The sequence below is a fragment of the Schistocerca nitens genome, chromosome 1 (assembly GCF_023898315.1).
Source record: "Schistocerca nitens isolate TAMUIC-IGC-003100 chromosome 1, iqSchNite1.1, whole genome shotgun sequence".
Lineage (NCBI taxonomy): Eukaryota > Metazoa > Arthropoda > Insecta > Orthoptera > Acrididae > Schistocerca > Schistocerca nitens.
Genome location: NC_064614.1, coordinates 818,252,816 through 818,272,784, shown reverse-complemented (window position 1 = coordinate 818,272,784; position 19,969 = coordinate 818,252,816). Strand labels below are relative to the sequence as shown.

At 45.1% G+C, this 19,969-nt stretch overlaps 1 protein-coding gene across 1 annotated transcript in view; it reads right to left on the bottom strand.

The window, feature by feature from the left end:
- The window catches only part of LOC126262657 (uncharacterized), a 303,755-nt gene extending 284,469 nt beyond the window's left edge, over nucleotides 1-19,286 (bottom strand). The window contains exon 1 of the mRNA XM_049959430.1: nucleotides 18,477-19,286. Within this exon, the coding sequence (XP_049815387.1) occupies nucleotides 18,477-18,758 (282 nt within the window). The 5' untranslated portion in view covers nucleotides 18,759-19,286. The remainder of the gene's footprint in view (nucleotides 1-18,476) is intronic.
- Between the last annotated feature and the right edge of the window lie 683 nt (nucleotides 19,287-19,969).

Sequence of the window (19,969 nt, the reverse complement as noted above, 5' to 3'; positions counted from 1 at the left end):
CCTATCTACATACAACACAAGGGACCCTACAAAGAGCTTGAAGATATCCTAATTGCTCACACTGAATACCCCTTCCGCATAAAATGGTCAGGCAATGATAATTACCGCCTGTATGTCAAGTCCCCCACTGACCTTGCTAAGACCCTTGTCATCCTCAGCAAGTTCAATACAGGTTTCTCCACCCCCCCCCCCCCTAAAAGGACCCGCCGCCTCCGAGTCGTTATCAGAGGGCTCCCCATGGAGTACTCAGATGATGACCTGAGGAAGGCACTCACGTCATTGAACATCACCACTACAGTTATATCCAGGATCATTTCTCCTCGAACCCGACTCCCCACCCCACTCTTCTTCGTCTCCGCCCCTGACACGCCGGAGAACCGCCACCTCCTAACCCTCTCGCTCCTCGATCACGTTAGCGTGACGATGGAGAAACCACACTCCAGGAGGATGACCCTGGTATGCTATCGCTGTCAGGGACTAGCGCACTTCGCGGGTGACTGCAGCCGTGAGGTGCGTTGCGTGAAGTGTGCTGGTGGTCACGCCACCTCGGAGTGCTCCAAACCCCGAGACGCCCCACCCACCTGTGCCCGCTGTGGCGGGAATCACACGGGCAGCTACATGGGCTGCCCAAAAATCAAATCATTCAAGGCAAGCCAGAAACGATTTGCAGGGCCGTCGGCGGCGGCCCGCTCGGGCCCCAGTTACTCTGGTGTCCTGGTGGGATCGGCGCCGCGGGCTCACCCCCATCACGCGTCTCGCTTCCATCCCGCCCCTCTGGGCTCCTACCCACCCCCCCTCCTCTCCATTCCTATCACACCCCCCCCCCAAACAGCCTTCCCTCACCTCCCTACCCAGCAGGCGTCAAGTGCTGCTTCCCCCTCCCCAAAGCAGGTGTCACGCTCCGCTCTTCCTTCCCCACCACGCCAGCAGGCGCTAAGCATTGCTGCCCCCTCTCCCACCCCGGTACAATCACAGCAGCATCCTCTCCCCACCCCCATCCTCTGTTCCCACCCAATTTGGTGACCTCATCACCAATGTTGTCGAGGCATTGACCTTGGTAATCTCCACCACATTCAACTCCCTGCTCCAAACCATTCCACTCCAACTTGCCACTGCCCTCTCCCAATCCATGTCCCTCACCACCACTCCCATTCCAACCAGTCATGGCTGTTAGACACGGACTGACAACCATGATCTGGAACGCCAATGGTCTCGTCAAACAGCAGGGCGAGTTTCGACAGTTCCTCCTTGATGAGGGGATTGATATTTGTCTAGTTGCTGAGACGCACCTCAAACCTGGTGTTTTTGTCCATGTGGCGAACTACTCCTGCTACAGGACAGATAGGCCCACTGCCTATGGTGGCACGGCTGTGTACGTGCGTAACTCCCTACGCCACCACCCCATCCCCCTTCCCCAACTTAACACCGTGGAAGCCACTGGCGTTGTTGTCTATACAGTGAGGGGTCCCATCACGTTCGTGGCTCTTTATAGACCACCTCGAGGCCTTCTTGAAACACCAGACTATGAGGCATTGCTGTCACTCGGCAACGACGTCTTCGTTGGCGGTGACTTCAATGCCAAACATGCTGCCTGGAACAGTAGATTAACGAACACATCTGGTCGTCGACTTCTCCGGGTCGCTGAGCGGCATCATGCCCGCACCATCGGCCCGCACGACCCCACCGTATACCCTACTGGAGGACGTCCCCCAGATGTCTTAGACATCGCAGTGGTGAAAGGTCTACCCCACCCCATCACTGCAGTCACCCGTATCGCTCTAGCCTCTGACCACCGGCCGGTCATCTATTCCATCGACCTTGTTGGAATCACGACCGTGGCGAGTGAAGCCTGAACATCCGTGGTATCGACTGGCAGTCCTACCAGTGACGGGTCGAAGCAGCTCTACCCACAATCCCTGCTGCCGATCAAGCGGACGCAGATCGCACCCTCATACACCTCACCACCATTGCCCTAGATGTTGCAGCAGCAGCGACCCCTCACCGTCCACACCGACCCCCAGACCATCTGCGTCCACTCCCCCCCCCCCACATCCTTGCTCTCATCACAGAGAAAAACCGGGCCATCCGAGAATGGCAGCTCACTCGGAACCCGGCAACCAAGCGCCTAATCAATAGACTACAGTGCCAAATCAAGGCTGCGGTGCAAGACCACCGCAATCAGGAATGGGAGAACAAAATCTCTGCCATTGACCTGAGTGACCCGTCTGCTTGGCGGCTCACAAAAAGCCTTCTGAGACGAGAGCAACGGATACCCCCCCTCCAGGTCGGCAATGACTTTGTGTCCGAACCAGACGCCAAGGCTAATGCCTTGGCTGATGTCTTCGCGCACAACTTCACACCGGTCAATGACCCCGTTGACTCCGATCATATCCGCCCGGTCACGGCATGCCTCCCACAACTCCTTGCCGTGCACGACCCAGAGGATGAAATCACCCCCATCAATGAAGAGGAGGTTGAACTGCAATTGCGGTACCTCAAATCCAAGAAAGCTGGTGGCCCTGATAAGCTGACGAATGCCCTCCTCAAGCAGCTACCCCCAGCTTCTATTCCCATCCTGATGCCCACCTTCAACAACATCCTCACAACCAGGCAATATCCTACTGCCTGGAAACATGCTGAAGTGGTCGCCATACCCAAGGCTGGGAAGGATCTTCGTTCCCCTGCCAGCTACCGCCCCATCAGCCTCTTGCTCGCCATCTCCAAGGTGTTCGAGAGGCTGTACCTTAAACGACTGCTCATCCACATTGCCCGAGAACGAGTCCTCCCTGATGAGCAGTTTGGCTTCAGGCAGGGACATGCAACCACTCACCAACTCCTGCGCCTTGTACAAGAGGCACTGGACGCCATAGAACGTAGGGAGTACTTCGGGGCCATACTCCTCGACGTGTCCAGAGCGTTTGACTCAGTCTGGCACGAAGGGCTGCTCTACAAATTATTTTCCCTCGGCTTTCCTGTGTCCCATGTACGGCTAATAGCCACATACTTGGAAGGTCGCACCTTCCATGTTAGGATCCCTAACGGGAAATCTAAACGACGACGCATCAGGGCAGGAGTACCACAAGGCAGCGTACTTGGACCGCTACTCTACCCCCTCTTCACAGCCGATCTGCCCTCTGCGCCGAGGGTACATTTAGCTCTCTACGCAGATGATACTGCACTCTTCTCTCGTTCTCGGAGTGCGGCAGGTCTTCGACAGCGGCTCCAGGGGGCTACAGATTCCCTAACCGATTGGGCTAGGACCTGGCGTCTGGCATTTAATCCCTCCAAAACCCAAGCCCATATCATCTGCCGACGCCATATTCCCATTCGGCTCCCTCAGGTGATGGTCCTTGGTACCCCAGTCCCCTGGACTCTTACTGCGAAGTACTTGGGTGTTACCCTGGACCAGCGCCTCACCTGGCGCCCCCACATCCATGACGTGCGTCGTAAAGCAACGGGGCGGCTATGCCTGCTCTACCCCCTCATCAATCCAACCTTTTCACTTCCCTCACACCTTGCTGTTAGATTGTACACCTCCCTTGTTCGCCCCATCCTTGAATACGCGGTGGTGGTGTGGGGCAATGCTGCCCCCACCCACCTCCGCCGACTCCAAACCGTCCAGAACTGGGCTCTCCGGCGTGCCCTCCACCTCCCCTTCGACTTCCCAACCCAAGAGCTCCACATCCTGGCCGAGGTGCCGCTCCTTCGTACCTGCATCCTCTCCGCAGCCAATTCCTTTTACCAACAAACCCGTCACTCTCCTAATCCCTTAATCCTTTCCCTGGGTACCCGTGTCCACCGTCTAGCCACCACTCGATGGCCTGACCTTTTCCGCCCCCCATGACTTCGCATGCACTAACCACCTCATCTCATGATAATTACTCTCCCTCACATCATCAATCATCCCCCCAACATGTCATGTCATTCACTCCCCTCAGCACGCCACCCCCCTTCCATACACACTATCCCCAAGGTTGGCCTAATCATGACAGGCCCTTCCTCTTTCCATTTCTTCAACTGTCACTCTATGACTTCTTTCTCTTCCCCCCCCCCCCCCCCAACCCACCACCTCAAGATTGTCTGCCACCACCATCACGACGCCGCTATGAAGAAGAAGAGGCCAGGATAATGGTCTTTCGCTTTCACTAACTCTTACTATTCCTCCTCCTTTCCTTTATTCTGTAATTTAACCGTAATTCCCGGCTAGTCAATGGGCCGTTCGTTTTCCCCCACTCTTCTACTGTCCCTTCTCCTGTCCTGTCTTCTTTCAAAAATAAATAAATAAATAAATAAATAAATAAATAAATAAATAAATAAAAATAAATAAAAATAAATAAAAAAAATGGCCAGTCAATTGGGCCATTCGTTTTCCCATTTCTTCCACTATCGCTCTGACTATCCTTTCAACCTTAAAAAAAAAACACCATCAGCACAAAAGCCAAGAAACGACCACAACCACCATGTCAACCCACATCCTCAACACACCTTATAAGAAGGAGAAGCGCCCTAGCAGCGCTAGAACTTCGTCCCCAGCAGAGGGTTCAGCCCTCAGTCACGTGCGTCTGCGTAGAGGGAATCAGATGAGCCAGCAATCGCGGCACGCAGACTGCCACAGAAAAGGGCGCTGTTAGTGAAGCTTCACTATCATAACTGAGAATCTGCTACAGCAGCTCTACGATCGTATCGCCAAAAGAAGGGTCTTAGAAAGGGTAAAGGTCGTGTAACAATTGTAGCTGCTAAGAAAATGATCATGATGCTAGAAGCCACGGATTGTTTAGACAAGGGTTTCCCAAACTGTGTTCCGCACAACACTGGTGTTCTGCTGGAAGTAATTAAGTGCACAGAGAAAAATTATTAACATGGAGTTTTTTGTTTTCGACATTTTGATGAGATTACTTTTTTAAAATATACGATTTCTGTGTTATTAGTTAAGATTTAAAATTGAAGTAATCACTGAGTGAAACAAGTTTTTTCTCATTTTTAAAATTTTATTAAGCTTCAAAATAAACAAGATGTTCCATCACCCCAGCAGGAGTCTCAAAGTGTTCCGTCAGAGGAAAACTTTGGGACTACCTTGTTTAGACCATCAGCTCCACAGTGGACGGCCAGTCACGAGCGCCGCTGTCGATAGGGCAGTTCAGGGAGATACGAAGACTTTTAGCGCTTTCATCTCCGCATGGTGAGGTCAGCGCTCGTGGAGTTGCACGTCGCACCGGTATTCCACGCACTACTATTTGGAGGGCGGGCCTTAAAGACGGACCCTCCTACGCTACCCGTAGAAAATCCAGTGTCATCATGAACTGTTCGCCACCGACTTCGTGACGCGGAAAGGGTTTTCCGGCGGCCACTTCAAAAAATGGGGGAGGATGACGATTTGTTGTCTTACATCTTGTGAACCAACGAAGGTCACTTCACACTTCGAGGATATGTCGACACTCAAAACTGCAGAATTTGGGCTACCGCAAATCCTAGAACTGCGGAGGAATCCCGGCTGCACGACGACAGTGTCACGATGTGGTGTGAATGTACCAAATCAATCGTGATCGGACCCTTTTTCTTCGAGGGAACGCTTTTCAAATTGTCAGAGCGACGGGAGCGAGGCACCCCGATGTGTTATAGAATCGCATCATCCCTAATCTGGGTGATAAACACCTGCTGGAAGGTGCGACTTTTATGCAGGATGGCGCTCCACCACCATACTACTACACGTTGGAAAGATCTCATGGGCACATCGTTCGAGGAGGATCGCGTGCTGAGTCGCACTTCCGTCGTGCTTGTCCTACAAGGCCCCCAAGCTTCAATACGTGTGGTTACTGGTTGTGGGGTTACTTGAAGTAATTAGTCTACCCCGATCGTCCCACTTCGTAAGAGATGCTAGCGGACAATATCCGATGTCCAGTTCTCACCAAGCCTACACAACATTGTCCCTCGGAGTACAGCTATTGTTGATGCATTTGTTACAAATAACATCTTTGCAAAAAATCAACTGTTATGCTAATTATTGCTTTTGTGTTATACGAAGCACCATATGTTGCTCATTTTATGCACTTTTTTGGTGTCAAGAGAGCCTTATGCCACTTCAAGCAAGTGTTTCAATTTTTACTTCTCTAACTACATTATTTCGTGAAGTATTATATCTTCAAATGTTAACGGAATTTTGGGTCACCCTGTACAATACCGAGACTATGAATCATATCGGGTCACCCTGTACAATACCGAGACTATGAATCATATCATAAATAAGAACAATTACAAGCGAAATACATGCGTGTGCTTGCTATCTGCCAAGAAGGGCTTCTCGTACATGATGGTTTCGTCAAACCGACAGCTCAACGTAGAATATAAACAGTTAGTCAGTTCTTTGTAGAGTCAAACAGCGTTCACAAGACCAGGTCGAAAGCGAAAAACAATTCTCGCAACAGCGCTGTTTTGTACTCAAAACGTGACAAGGATAACGCAAATACAAACAGGTAGTCGGCAAAACCAGGCTGAACGAAGCGCTATTCGCAGACTTTGCTGGCAAACCTCCCGAGGATTGGTGAGCTTGCTGGCTTGCGGCCGAAGGGAAATTTCGCAGGAGAGGAGCTACAAATCCAAGAACACTAAACATCTGTGTGGAACAGGCCGTTGGTTGAGGGTGTGAATGTTGTTACTGACGGAGAAAGTATTAAGGAAATCGTTCCAAACGGCGCTTCAGCAGTGCAAAGTCCTCTTAATACTGAAACGAGTAGAAAGGAGTTAATATTATCCTGCCAAGATTGCAGCCTCAATCTAACGGGACGTTCTGCATGTTTTACATTACTTTCTTGGGAGGTCTTGCACCTGACATGGAATTCTACAGGTAGGTATAGTAACGTCGGAAACAGCTATATTAAAAAGAACAATGTTTATATTAGTTTGCGGACTGTAAAATAATAAAGACAATTAAAACGGAAGCAGATTTAAATTTCAGGCTATGGCAGCAAGGGATGGGAAAGAAGGAGAGGCGTGATATAACGCATGTAATGAAGAGACAAGGCAATATAACGTGACTGTTTGTACGATTAAAGAGAGAAAAAAGCCTAACTGGGAAAAGAAAAATGAAAATGGCATTTGCATCACTCGGTTGAAATCAATGGCCATACATATTTTCAAAGAGTCATCAGGTACATTCTCTTCTTAAGGTATTTGAGGTTTTATTTTTTTGTGATGAACGTACACAAAACTTTTTACGGTAACTGCGATTTTCGGTTTGGCGAGACTCCTCTGTGGTCTAGTGATGCGGGGAGGGTGCGATTCCAAGATTCTTTTCGGAGAAGCTGGCCAGGTGGCTTAGCAAAAATCTATAGCAAGCAACCGCAGTTGCATCCAATGGAAAACTTAACTCCAGGATGGAAGAAGCAACGCGACAATTTGATTTTGGCAGCAACACCGAAATTTTGTTACTTCCGTTGTGTCGTATACAGCAGGACTCCGCGAAACCGGACAGCAAGAGGATGGGATCTGTCTCTAACTAGATTCCACTTCTTGGCTAACACTTGGATACTATGGCAATGTCAAACACATACGCCTGTGGCCTTCTAGTAATTTGCTGGTATAAAAGGTGGCGATGAAAAATGAGCAGCGGTTTTCTGGGCAGGAGAGGAATGGGTAGGGGTGGGGGGAGGGGGAGAGGTGGCCGCTAGATTTACGACCTCCCCTGGACAGCGGAGTCTAACGAACTCGTGCCGCATTGCGGGCTCACCTTTCCGTTTACGTGACGAAAGCTACCAAAATAGCATCTGGCAGCGCTAAAAGCGCTTTTATCGCTACTGAATCCGAAGCAGTTACGCGAATGAATGCGAATTCCAAGCAGATGCAACTATTTCACTAAAGACAGATTATAAGCGCGCGATACGAAAAACATTTGATGCCCTAAGGTCGTTGATTGCACAATAGTACCACCAATCCTAAAGTGGTGCTTTCCTCCACCTAGGAAATTTCAATCACATCGTCAACCTGTTTTCTGTGGCAATCAAAAATTATATCTCTCTCTCTGCAACGGAGCCTGTGCTGAAATGGAACTTATCACTAACAATGACGTCTCGTGAAAGCGTCTCTAATGAATGGAACGTTAAAACACAATCTTCCGTCACTTTTTTCCAAATTGGGATGAGCGAGGTTCGAATCCTCATATAACTATCCGCTTTGACGTTTTCTGTAGTATCCCTCTGATTATTCCAAGCGAATGGCGACATGCCTAAATGGTGTGCTTTCGGATGTTCATCCCAGTTGTTGATTCAATTTTATGCGTAATATGAATCAACATCTCGGTCGAACATCCAAAAGCATACCATTACGCCACATCAAGAAAACCTGAGCGATCCTGGGATGGCTTCTCGTCCAACGAATGCAACGCCCCCATGACACACTCATATTCTGCTGCTTTCTTCCTTCAACATAAAACTGATACATGCTGAATTATCACAATTCCCGACCAGTTCCAACGCAGCTAAACTCTCGTATTGTTTAATACTTTCCCGACATAATAACTGCTCCACTGGTTCACAGGCGCTACGTCGTATAATGCTGTGGAAGCTGCTCAATAATTCAACGAGACAGCTGCTCGTCATCTTCAGGTACTCAATGTTGTGTTGATGCATTGGCTTGCCAATACACAACGTATACGCCCTCTCGCTAGAAAAGCACAGCCAACAAGCTAACTCCTGCATATGATCTGCTGATATATGAAGTCTTTGCAACTACTTTACCCGGAAATGTTGGTACGAAGAGGCCTGAATATGAGTAATTTATCTCGGTCGCAAGAAAGAGTTCGAAGTACTGTGTCTATTTAATTATTTATGCGGACCTACTGTCTATGAAACCAGAATCCACTAATCGTATCATTTTTTAGTACCGCTTCGCTGCAAATCGTACAGGAAAATGAAGCTACATCTACACGTCATTCAGATTCTGTCATAACTAGCAAAACCAACAGTGTACACAGCTTATTCCAGCCGAAGAAATGGCATCACGAGTAGTAACTGCGATTGACAAGTAGTGCTCCAGGGCATCTCATGTGTACACTTCGATCTGCTTAAGTAATGAACTGTAACTTCACTCACGGGTGGTAAGCATTCGAGATTCTTGTTTCATTTTTTACAGGTAAATATACGAATGAGCGATAGCGTGCAGGTGACAGCGAGCACCATCGGTCTTCTTGTGAATGAACCTAAGGCCGAGTATCTAGTGATGAGCAGGACTCATGCCTATTCAAGAGGCCCTCTCCAACGACAGGTAGTCGGAACCCGTCCTCCTAAAGGGTTCATAATATTACATATCTGCCGGTAAACTTTACGCGGAATACATTATGCGAGTCTGAAATCAAAGAGAGAATTCAACCCGCAAACCGATCGTATTCAGTCTCGGCCAGTTTCTGAAATCGTGCTGTCTCTCAAGTAATTTCGGAATCCAGCAGTGCAAAAAAACTAATCCAGCTGATGCGGTTTTATGGCTGCGGAACTTTCAGTGCCCGAAAAAACAAGACTTAAATAATGTTTTCGTTTTTGTGCGGGAAGTCATAAGGAAGACCTATGGTCCGGTACACGATGAGATCACTAGGGAATGAAGGATCCGGCACAATTGCGAGTTGAATGAGATCTACAACAGACCAAATATTATTGGTTTCATGAGAATCAAACGGCTTGTATGGGCAGGTCGTGAGGCTCGGATGGATAAACATCGATGATCTTTGGGACCCGTGGATTTTACTCCCCGCGGAAGAAGAGCACTAGGCAGACGAAGGAACAGGTGGAGAGAAGGAATCCACGAAGACTTGCTGCAGACTGGCATAGAAGGTGACTCGCGGGTTAAAGCAGGAAATAGAATCTAGTGGAAGAAAAACCGTTTAGCTGCGTGCGGTACTCTGTCAGATCGCGTAAAATAAATACACTGACGGAAAAAATCTCAACAGAAGGACAATTAATGTAGAGCAAAGAAATTTCGGGAACACATTTGCACGGGTCGCATACTTCGAAGATAAACGTTGCAAGTTTACAGGTTAATGTAAACGCCACAAAAGCCATTGCAAATGTGAAATGCTGGTGCATTAGAAACTAGTGTAATCGCAGAATACTGACGTGCATGCATCGCGTCGTACAGGTGCCGGATGTCGGTATGTAGGATGGAGCTCCACGGGTGTTCTACTTGGTCGGTCGATACAGTGGCACATAATGCTGGTTGCGTATGACGCTGTAGTTGTCGTATTATGATGTCCGATAAGTGCTCGATTGGAGACAGATATGCTGATCGTGCATGCCAAGTCAACATGTCGACACTCTGTAGAGCATGTTGGGTTACAACAGTGGTATGTGGGCGAGCGTTATGCTATTGGAAAACGCCCCTGGAATACTGATCATGAATGACAGTACAACAGGTCGAATCCACAACAGACCTCCACTCCGCCCTCCAACGAGCCCTCGCTTGACACCACTGAAGCCGCAAACTGTAGTTGTATGTGGACAATGAAATGCACGCTACAGGGCGTCCGGCTATGAGCATTTCTTTAAGTAACCTATTTTTAACAGTTCCATGTGTCACTGTGATGCCAACTGCTGCTCGAACTGATGTTGCAGACGAAATACGATGCGCCAGTCATACGCCGAATAAGATAGTCTTCCCTCTTGTAGTGCCAGATGGCTGTCTGGAGCCCTGTCTTTTTGAGACAGTACCTTCCCGTGACCACCACTGCCAGCGATCATGTACAGTGGCTACAAGTGTTTTTTGCAATATTGCGGAAGGAACATTCAGCTTCTCGCAGCTTTATTACATGACCTCGTCCGAACTCAGCAAGATGTTGGTTATGGTGTCTTTGTAATCCTAATGGCTCCCTTGACTAACATTATCTACCTAGAATTTCAAAGGTAACTAGTGCTCACGACCATCACATCGCGTATTCATAGCAATCTTATTTGCATCCTCATAGTGGCGCTACCTGCGCCCTTCTTACGCTATGGGGTGAAATTTGAACAGACGTCATCTTTCTGATGTAGAAACACACCTACCAACTTCCGTTTATCGGGTACAACTCCTATTTTGTGTTGTTTTTCCGTAACGGGAAAATAGAACATAATAAAATCCACGTATGTTTGACAAAAACAATAATAACGACCATGCTCTGGTTGCTGAACGCGGAAGTATTAGTCACACTGCGTCATTCACTGTTTTAGACTACCAGACGAGACGGGGAAGGACTATCAGGAACTTCGCGCATGACAGAGAAACTGACTCATTGTCGGAGTATACAACAGGCATGAGAGTGATCTTGCGCATCGTACTAAGTAAAGCTGTCCTCCACCCGAAAGTCCACTTGACCACTACAGTGCCTTACTGGGCGTGGTCCTGCTGGATGTGGTATACCCCTGCCCTCCTACGACGTGTGAACTGCCTTACCCTGCCAGTATTGTAAGAGGAAAAGATCACTGAAGTAAAAATCCGGTCTCTTCGTTTTCACATCAGATTTACGAAACTCGTTTTGACGAAAATTAAAGGAACAAAACAAAACAAAATCAGTAAATAATGAAAACACAAAACCAGATTAGTGACGCTCCCACATTTTACGAACGTACTGAGCGAAGCGGGAACAGAAGTCGGTAAGATCCGGAATTCGTGTATAACAAGTAATAGCCGGGACAAGAACGGCCGGCCTCCAGGGATACCGTGACAGGTGAGAGTTAAGCAGAGGATTGGGGTTAAAGGTGGGCGAGAGAGTCGGGCCGTCCCTCAGTCGACGGGAGCCAATGTCACGCTCTGCACCGCATACTGCGCAGACCCGTGGACACACGCCAAGCAACGGACTTTCGGTTACATTCCTTCACGTGGTCAAGCCAGAGTTCGGACGATAGCACCTGTGCCTGATCCTCTGTGGTCACTGTACTTTTCTTTTCGAGATCTCACGTTGCGTTGACAGTGGCAAGTTTTCTCCAGCTGAGCTGGGCAAATATGCAGGGCTAAATACTCCACAGCCGTACAGATCGTATTTGCAGAACTGTAAAAGTTACCTTTCCTCAGAATACAGATCACCACTGGTATTTCGAGATGCATCGCTATAGCCTAAACGAATTTCTGATACCTTCGACTGTTCTAACGTGTACGTATAGTAAGATCGAAATTAAAGATAACAGGGAGGCATGTTAACACACTGGGCTTTAGAAACTCGTTGACGTCGAGTCACTGAAGATAAAATACAAGTTTGGCCTGGTCATAGATAGACAAGGAAACCGGGTCGCGGTATTTTCCAACGAATTATTCCGGCATTCGCATGTTGTACGCCGGATTCATCAATATAGGCCAAGACTAATACCGGTCATTAAGACGAACTTTTTTTACTCTAACGGTATATAAAGTAAGATGAAACAACGCGTTGGTTTGTTTGAACCAAAATGTGCTTATTTGAACACAAAAGTGCTTAACTGTTGGAAGTAAATGCACTTCCCTTTGAACTGACGTAGAGCATCTACAGGTTCAAGTTCACTCCGAACCACGGTGCACCTTCCGACCTGGGACCGAAGGCCATAATCTGGCACCTTACCACGTAGCAACACCTAAGAGTATATTCTTGGAATTTCAAATCTCGGGCCAGGGCTCGAACCGTAACAACTCTCTTTCGCATGCTGGGCATATGGACATACGGTAACACTTCAGAAAGTTACTAATAGCTTCAGTTTGTCACTGCGCCTCTCTGCATCTCCAAAACGGTTCCTCGGGGACGGGGGGAAATACATCAAGCCGAAGCTTTGAATCCCCGTTCGTTAGGTGACCTCTGGTGTTCGATGGATAGAACACTGTGTGTAAATGGCTAGTGAATTCGGTTTCCAATCCCGGTTTAGCACACAAATTGTTAACACATTAATGTTTCGAACTGGTACGGCACTAAACAGTGGCTTGTAGAAAATGGGCGCACATTTAAATACGCTGTGCCATCGTTAATGAAACGTGTCCATATTACCCTGGAGTAATTTACTGAAAACCACAAAAAAGCATATCTTAATCAATATGTTGCGGTTTACTAGTTCGGGGGTCAAAGATGTCATTAGTTACTATACTAGCGCCTTTTGGATACGACATACAGCCGCATTGTACAAACAAAAATCCGACTTTCACTGATGTAATTAGCGGTAGATCTAATGTAGCGTGGGCGCGTAGGGTATTCATTTGGCTCTCAGACAGGACTACTGCATACGGATGGGTCTCAAAATCTTAGTTCCTTCTCTAGAAGCAGCCAACCGCTATGCATTCAGTTCTACCTGTGCGCCACTGTCTTCAGTATACGCAATATGCATATTCGTCTAAGTTCTGTTTGCTTAGACGCTGAGTGACCCTCCTGAGAGGGAAAAAAAGCAAACTGTTACTATGGATCCTCTTACAAAGAAATTTGTCTTAACTGATCTCAGGGGCCTGTGAACATAGGGTCTCAACTGTCACGATGCTATAATACAGGTGGGAGTTTTCACTATCCACACGCGTAATTTATCTTCCACTCTATGACGCTCACGCAAGAGAGGATGTGTGGGTGAAATGATTTCGCTTGTTATCTAGTTATAAAGTGACGCAATTCAGTCATAGCGCACGATGGTCAGCGTCCAATCAAGAAAGTGCTATTCTGTCACTTGTCCTTTAATAAAATAAATACTCATAAGAAAAAATGGTTCAAATGGCTCTGAGCACTATGGGACTTAACTTCTAAGGTCATCAGTCCCCTAGAACTTAGAACTACTTAAACTAACCTAAGGACATCACACACATCCATGCCCGAGGCAGGATTCGAACCTGCGACCGTAGCGGTCGCGCGGTTCGAGACTGAGCGCCTAGAACCGCTAGACCACCGCGGCCGGCCAATACTCATAAGAAAGTATGACATATTTCGGTCATTTTTCACCTCTTTCCGCCTCTAATGCATCTCACAGGTGTTATCATTCCAAAAAGACAACGGCTGAAATATATTCTGTTCAAGAAGCTGCTACACTACTTGAGAAGTTTTGTCAGGAATTGACAGTAATAAGATGAAAGCAACTGAAATTTATTGTTGTAAGTTTAATATTGTTCTTAGAGGGGACATATAACATGTACTACATTTTACTGTCATATTTTGCTATTAAACTAAACGAAACTGGACACCATAATAGTTTGATTCTGTTCTGTATATATTACTGTCTTCGTCGACATTTCGGTCCCCATCTGACGGTCTGTTACGCCGACTTGCAATGTAAACAAACAGCATCGCGTTTTCATTCTTATATTAATTACGATCTCTCTGTGCATACATACAGAATGGTATACGTTTTTATGTGTAACACTATTACTTGATGAATTAAGAATTATATATGCACACTTGAAAGATGTCTAGCATTGCGGGTAAGAAGAAATAGGCAAAAATAAATAAATAAATAAATCCGAAATAAATTACACAGCCTCCAAAACAGAAACACCGTGGAACTAATACATTTACACGCGATGTATTCTCCTATAACGTTGTCAACACAATCTCTGCAAATCTTACAATGAACTTATCTAAGCTGCGTTAGAAAACTGAAAATAAACAATTTCGCGATTGGCAGAACAAGATCATGGTAACCTGATGCTTCTGTTCACGTATCTCATTTATTATTTACGGTATATTTTGCTTCGAATCGCGTTCAAAAAGCTGGTGATGTCATTCCGAATGGATTAACCCAGCTTCATCAGATAAGCTGTTGGGTATATCTAAACTGTTCAACGTGCGTTTTAGAGGGACAGCGCCTGTAGCATTCACGCAGTTCAGCGAGGCCAGACAGCAACAGCGCCTGAAGTAAGTGACCAAGTAGTTTTCTACAGCACACGGAAGGCGAAGTACTGCAATTATAACGGTCCAAAACTATCTATAATCCAGTATCTGACGAGAGCAAACTTTCATTACCAATTGAAAAGTTACGCTCTGCCCTCTACTGCCTCTCCTCCCCACCCAGCCGTGGAGTTTTTCGAAGAATACAAAGTGTTCTAGGTGGAACGGTCAGTATTCAGGGATATGACACGAACGAACATTCGAAACATTGGCATACTTTAAAACTATGAGCACTACATCTTCGATACAGTGAAACACATCTGTTGCAGTGCAAGCTCTTTGGTTTCCATACTTTTGGAGGAGGTAGCATGGACCAAAATATACCTAGTAAACAAGAGCTCTACAGTGCACACCTTCGGAACCATGAACAGGACTTGTTCCTCATAGCTATGTGAAATGCCTCTTCTCCTGAGCAACTGCTCATAGCTCTCAATGTATCCATTTTAGAGCCGATGTTTACTAGACTTTTTTGTTTCGAATGATCGTTCCTGTCATATCCCTGCATACTGACCATTCTTCCACGAACACCCTGTATGTACGACATACAGGATATGTAAATAACACACAGAAAAAATAATCAAACTTTTATATTACATGTATTCTCAACAAACATTTCATTTATCGTTATCACAGGTAAAAAGTGCGTTAAATGTGGTGGGAAAGCAGGTATCAGGCTACGCTACATATCAGTCTGTTAACCAGATGCTTAATTTCGCATTCACATTCATTGGCACTATCACTCTCTAGCCTTACCATTAACTATGCACTTCGTCGATTAAATACATATGGTAATAATAACTCTTTAGGAAGTTAATATAAGTTTTCCCTATTGCCAGTAATCAACTCAAGTGCAAACAATGACAGCTATTTCGTTTTGGGAATTAGATTAGATTAATACTTGTTCCATAGATCATGAATACGACACTTCGTAATGATGTGGAACGTGTCGGTTAATAAAAGATGTCTGTACAAGATATTACATTACACAAAATATGGCAAGACACTAACGTTTAAGTTGGTTTTTTTCCCTTCTTAATTTATATCTAAAAATTATGTGTGTGTCACGAAGGTGTAGGTGGTGCGGCTCCGTAGAGGGTAGTTGTCCCCTGTCCAATTTAATTTTAGATGGCTGTGCGAAGAATTTGCTCACATTTGCTCCTATTCCGTCTGATAAATGTTACGAGTTCACGAAAAGGACCATGCTTTATCGAGATCTTTTGGAAGCAAACAGAAATTCAAAGGATTAGTCTTTTACAAATCAAAACGAACGTAGAACACACTTATGTTCTTGTTATCCAGCTATCAATTTAATTAATCACTGTACAGTTAAAATTTAATTCCCAGTATGCGCCCTTCGTACGCTCTACCCAGTGGAAGATACACCGTCACAATACTGCACAACTGCTGAAGGAAACACTACAGACACGTTTTGGCAACAGAATGCCTATACAATTCAACGTAACGGGATTCGGCTAAGCGACGGCTCTCCACCTACGTCAAGGCATTGTCTCGCACAACACAGCATCCAGAGGGCGTGTGTTGATTGCTAATCCATGCCGATCAGAGAAAGAGCGGTTCCCGTCGATTCTGTTGCCTACTTTTTTACTACCAAGCGTACATCAGCTGGTCCTTCCCTTTCAAGTTCATCTTCGTTGTTGCATTTCAACTTGAACCAAAGCAAGTTTCATCATGCATCTGTAACTCTAGAGAAACAAGAATGTCGATTCTGCTTTTGCTGCTCCTTACTCACAAGTATTACAAACCGGTTCACCCACTCAATCTAAGATTCATGGAGCAAAAGCGGTTATGGAAACGACGTGAAAAGTCAATATATGCCGCTAAGCATCAGAGGCCACGGGCAATGCTCTTCTCCGCTCAAACAACGGTTAGTCAATAGCACAGTGACGCTAATACATACGCACTTGTAATGTTGGTAGGTATCAAAGTAGCAGAGCTATACATGTGCAAGGTGTTACTCCGGTCCTAGAATGGCATAATACGGCCAATAATCCATATACCTACACATACAATTATACAGCTGGATAGTGTAACAGCACTACAAATTGAAATTTCAGTATTCAAGACTAGATTCCTGTTTTCAAAACAGCGACGTAAATAACCAGAGCTAAATGTGGCGTAATAACTGATTGTCACATCTAACAAGGTTTTTATGCTATCTTCACCTACTTTGGTATGTTTCTGAGGGACTATTGCTACAAATATCCTTTACAATGTTAGCAATACGGATTTGCCACTCCAAGCGATGAAGATCATAGGAGTAACTTCCTAATCTTTAAACAAAACAAAAAAATATAAAAACTGCCATATTCGTCTAATCGAAAGAACAGTACTTACTGTATATGGGTAAAGATGGGAGATAAAATAATTGGCGGGTTGGTGTTCTGAATGGGAGTACCCAGCAAAACCAAGGCATACCGGTGTGGAAATTGTTATGTCTCGGTACAATATCGCGATCAAAGAAAATGATATAACTAGTCGAAATAGTAATTAATGAGGAGCTTTCCGTTCCATTCCAGCCGTTTCACCACAATGAGTATTGTTATCACTTCTTGTGTATCTATTCATTACAAGCTTCAGAGGAAGATGCAGATTCTGCAACTTTGCATTAAGGCATAAGATAAAATGTCCTGGATATAAGCACATTCGCATAAACAAACGAATACTTGTTCAGTTGTTATAACTCCTATATATTTGTGCAAAGTAATTTCAACAATGAATTCTATACATAATGCACAAAGGAGCAGGAGTCCACTGTTTTTCGACACCTACACGTTATGTTACACAGACACTTCATTGATACAGATGTAACACAAGGTTCACCTTCGTTTGTGTATACTAAGCTTCCTGAAGGGCATTTTGAATCTTGGACAGACTTGATACTTCTATTCAAGGTCAGCAAGAGATTATGTGCCAGCAGTGATGGACATAGACTCTTTTCATTTCGTTCCAGTAATCTTTATTTCTGCGAGTCACAGGAGTATGAATCCTAAAATGTTTGTCAATAACGACTGGTTTGTGTGACATTTTAACCTAAAAAAAACATTTAGTGCAAAATGTTTTAACTGAGATGCAATGCAAACCACGGTTAACAGCAATATCAGCTGTCTTCACAAGAGGTAAATAAAGCTTTTATGCAAACGTCCTACTTCATGCCACTAATATATGCATACATATGAAATTAAGCCTAGATTAGACGATATGATAGAAGTATCCTGATTTACTTCCAGCTTTACAAAAACATGTACTTGATATTTATTTTTCTATCTTTACCATAAACGCTACAGCCTAAAATAATATCATATATAATTTAACGTTCCTAACTAGGTTGACTGACCGAATAAAATGCTGACTGAAAGGGCCCTTCGTTTGTCATGTTGATGCATTTCTTCAAATTTTAACCACTACAGATATAGTGTTTCTCCGGAACCTATCAGCTATTATTTTGTATATTGCTCAAAGAGCTTCTATTTATTTGCTATAGTCTCCTACCAACAATTCTTTTTACGTTATACATTTTACTAAGAATAACACGTAACAACTCGTTGTAGACCTACAGATATGCAAAATTAGGAAAGATAATCTTCGGTGTTTAATTAGTATACAAGCAACACACACTTACCTTGAAGACTTCCGAAAAGAATCCAGATCCTATTTTCTCACAAGTGAAGTCGTCCAGTCTGTTCAGAGCAGATACAGCATGCCTTAAAGCTTGACATGATGATCCAGTCATCCGATTATTTTTTGTCGTTCCACTGTTCCCTTCCACATCTTCCTTTGCCACCCCTGCCGGATGCAAGGGCGGAATTAGATCTGTATCACATATCTGAAAATGTCTTTCACTCGCCGGTTGAAGTTCACAGTAACCGCTATCACTTCCTCGGCTATTTGGCTGTCCTAACATTATTAAAGCTCATACACAAGTCACTGGTTTACAATGTTGATTGCGTTTTCTCACTTCACGTTATAAGGCAGTACGAACTTAGCGCTCCAAAACTATGTATACATTTCAGAAAGCAAGCTGCACGTAAATATTTCTCTGTGTACATAACAAATAACGGTAGAATTTCTGCTGTTAATGTCATGTCTGCTCACCAGTGTTTACACTCACCGGTAACATCACATGTTCACGACTGAAAACAGTAACTGCCAGACAGCGGCCTTAAGTAATCAAATCACGACAATACAGTAAAATAAAATTATTCATTGACTTTGCGGCAGTTGTGCTTCTGGTCAGTAAAAATTTCGAACGAGTTGTCACTCCTCCATTCACTTGGAGCGAACTATTTATCACCATTGTACACCAAAACAAACACGTATCAGATCATCTTCGGCTTTTAAAGATGTTCTAAAGTGACCAAAGTACGTGGCTGCGTATGCGTGCGCTCCGTCAGCTTCTCTCACCACTAATGAACTAAAAAACCTTGGAAGAACTTTCACCAGATACACCACACAACCGCCATTTTAGAACTGCAGCGCGCTCTGCGGCACTCGGGGAGAACTAACGTGTGACGTCACACCAATTACCTGCCACATAGCATGCTGACTGAGCCGCGGCACGCTTTCGAAACAAGATCTCATTGCATCGCTCATTTCTGCGTAAGAGTCCGACGTCTGTGTCATAAGATTTAGTATTATTTTGCAGACAATGTTTGTTATCTGTGACCTGTCACTGTAAAATATAACTTCACCAGTTTATTTTTTAGCGCAAGAACTAGAAGTAAAACGTTTTTGTTAGCACCAAGATCGTTTAAAATGAGTTTCCTTGGTCGAACTTAACGTAGAGTGACATCGTGAGTTCCGTAGGCTGAAAGAATACAGAGACCTTGAATTAAAACAATATCTATCGACACAAAATTATCTGCCCTAATATTTTCTTATTACAGACCGACGTCGGTAGTTTATCGACGCTGTCAAAGCATCAAACATTGCTAAACAGTTAACCTTATGAAATATCCATGCATAGTTATAAAAAACAATGATTTTAATGTAACTGCTTCTGAACTGCAATGCCCTTTAAATCTATACGCCAGGATAAAACTAACGCACTGTCACGGTGGACGTGAAACGTTGTGAGCTTTCTTGAGAGTGCTGAACTCATCACACAATCGGTCC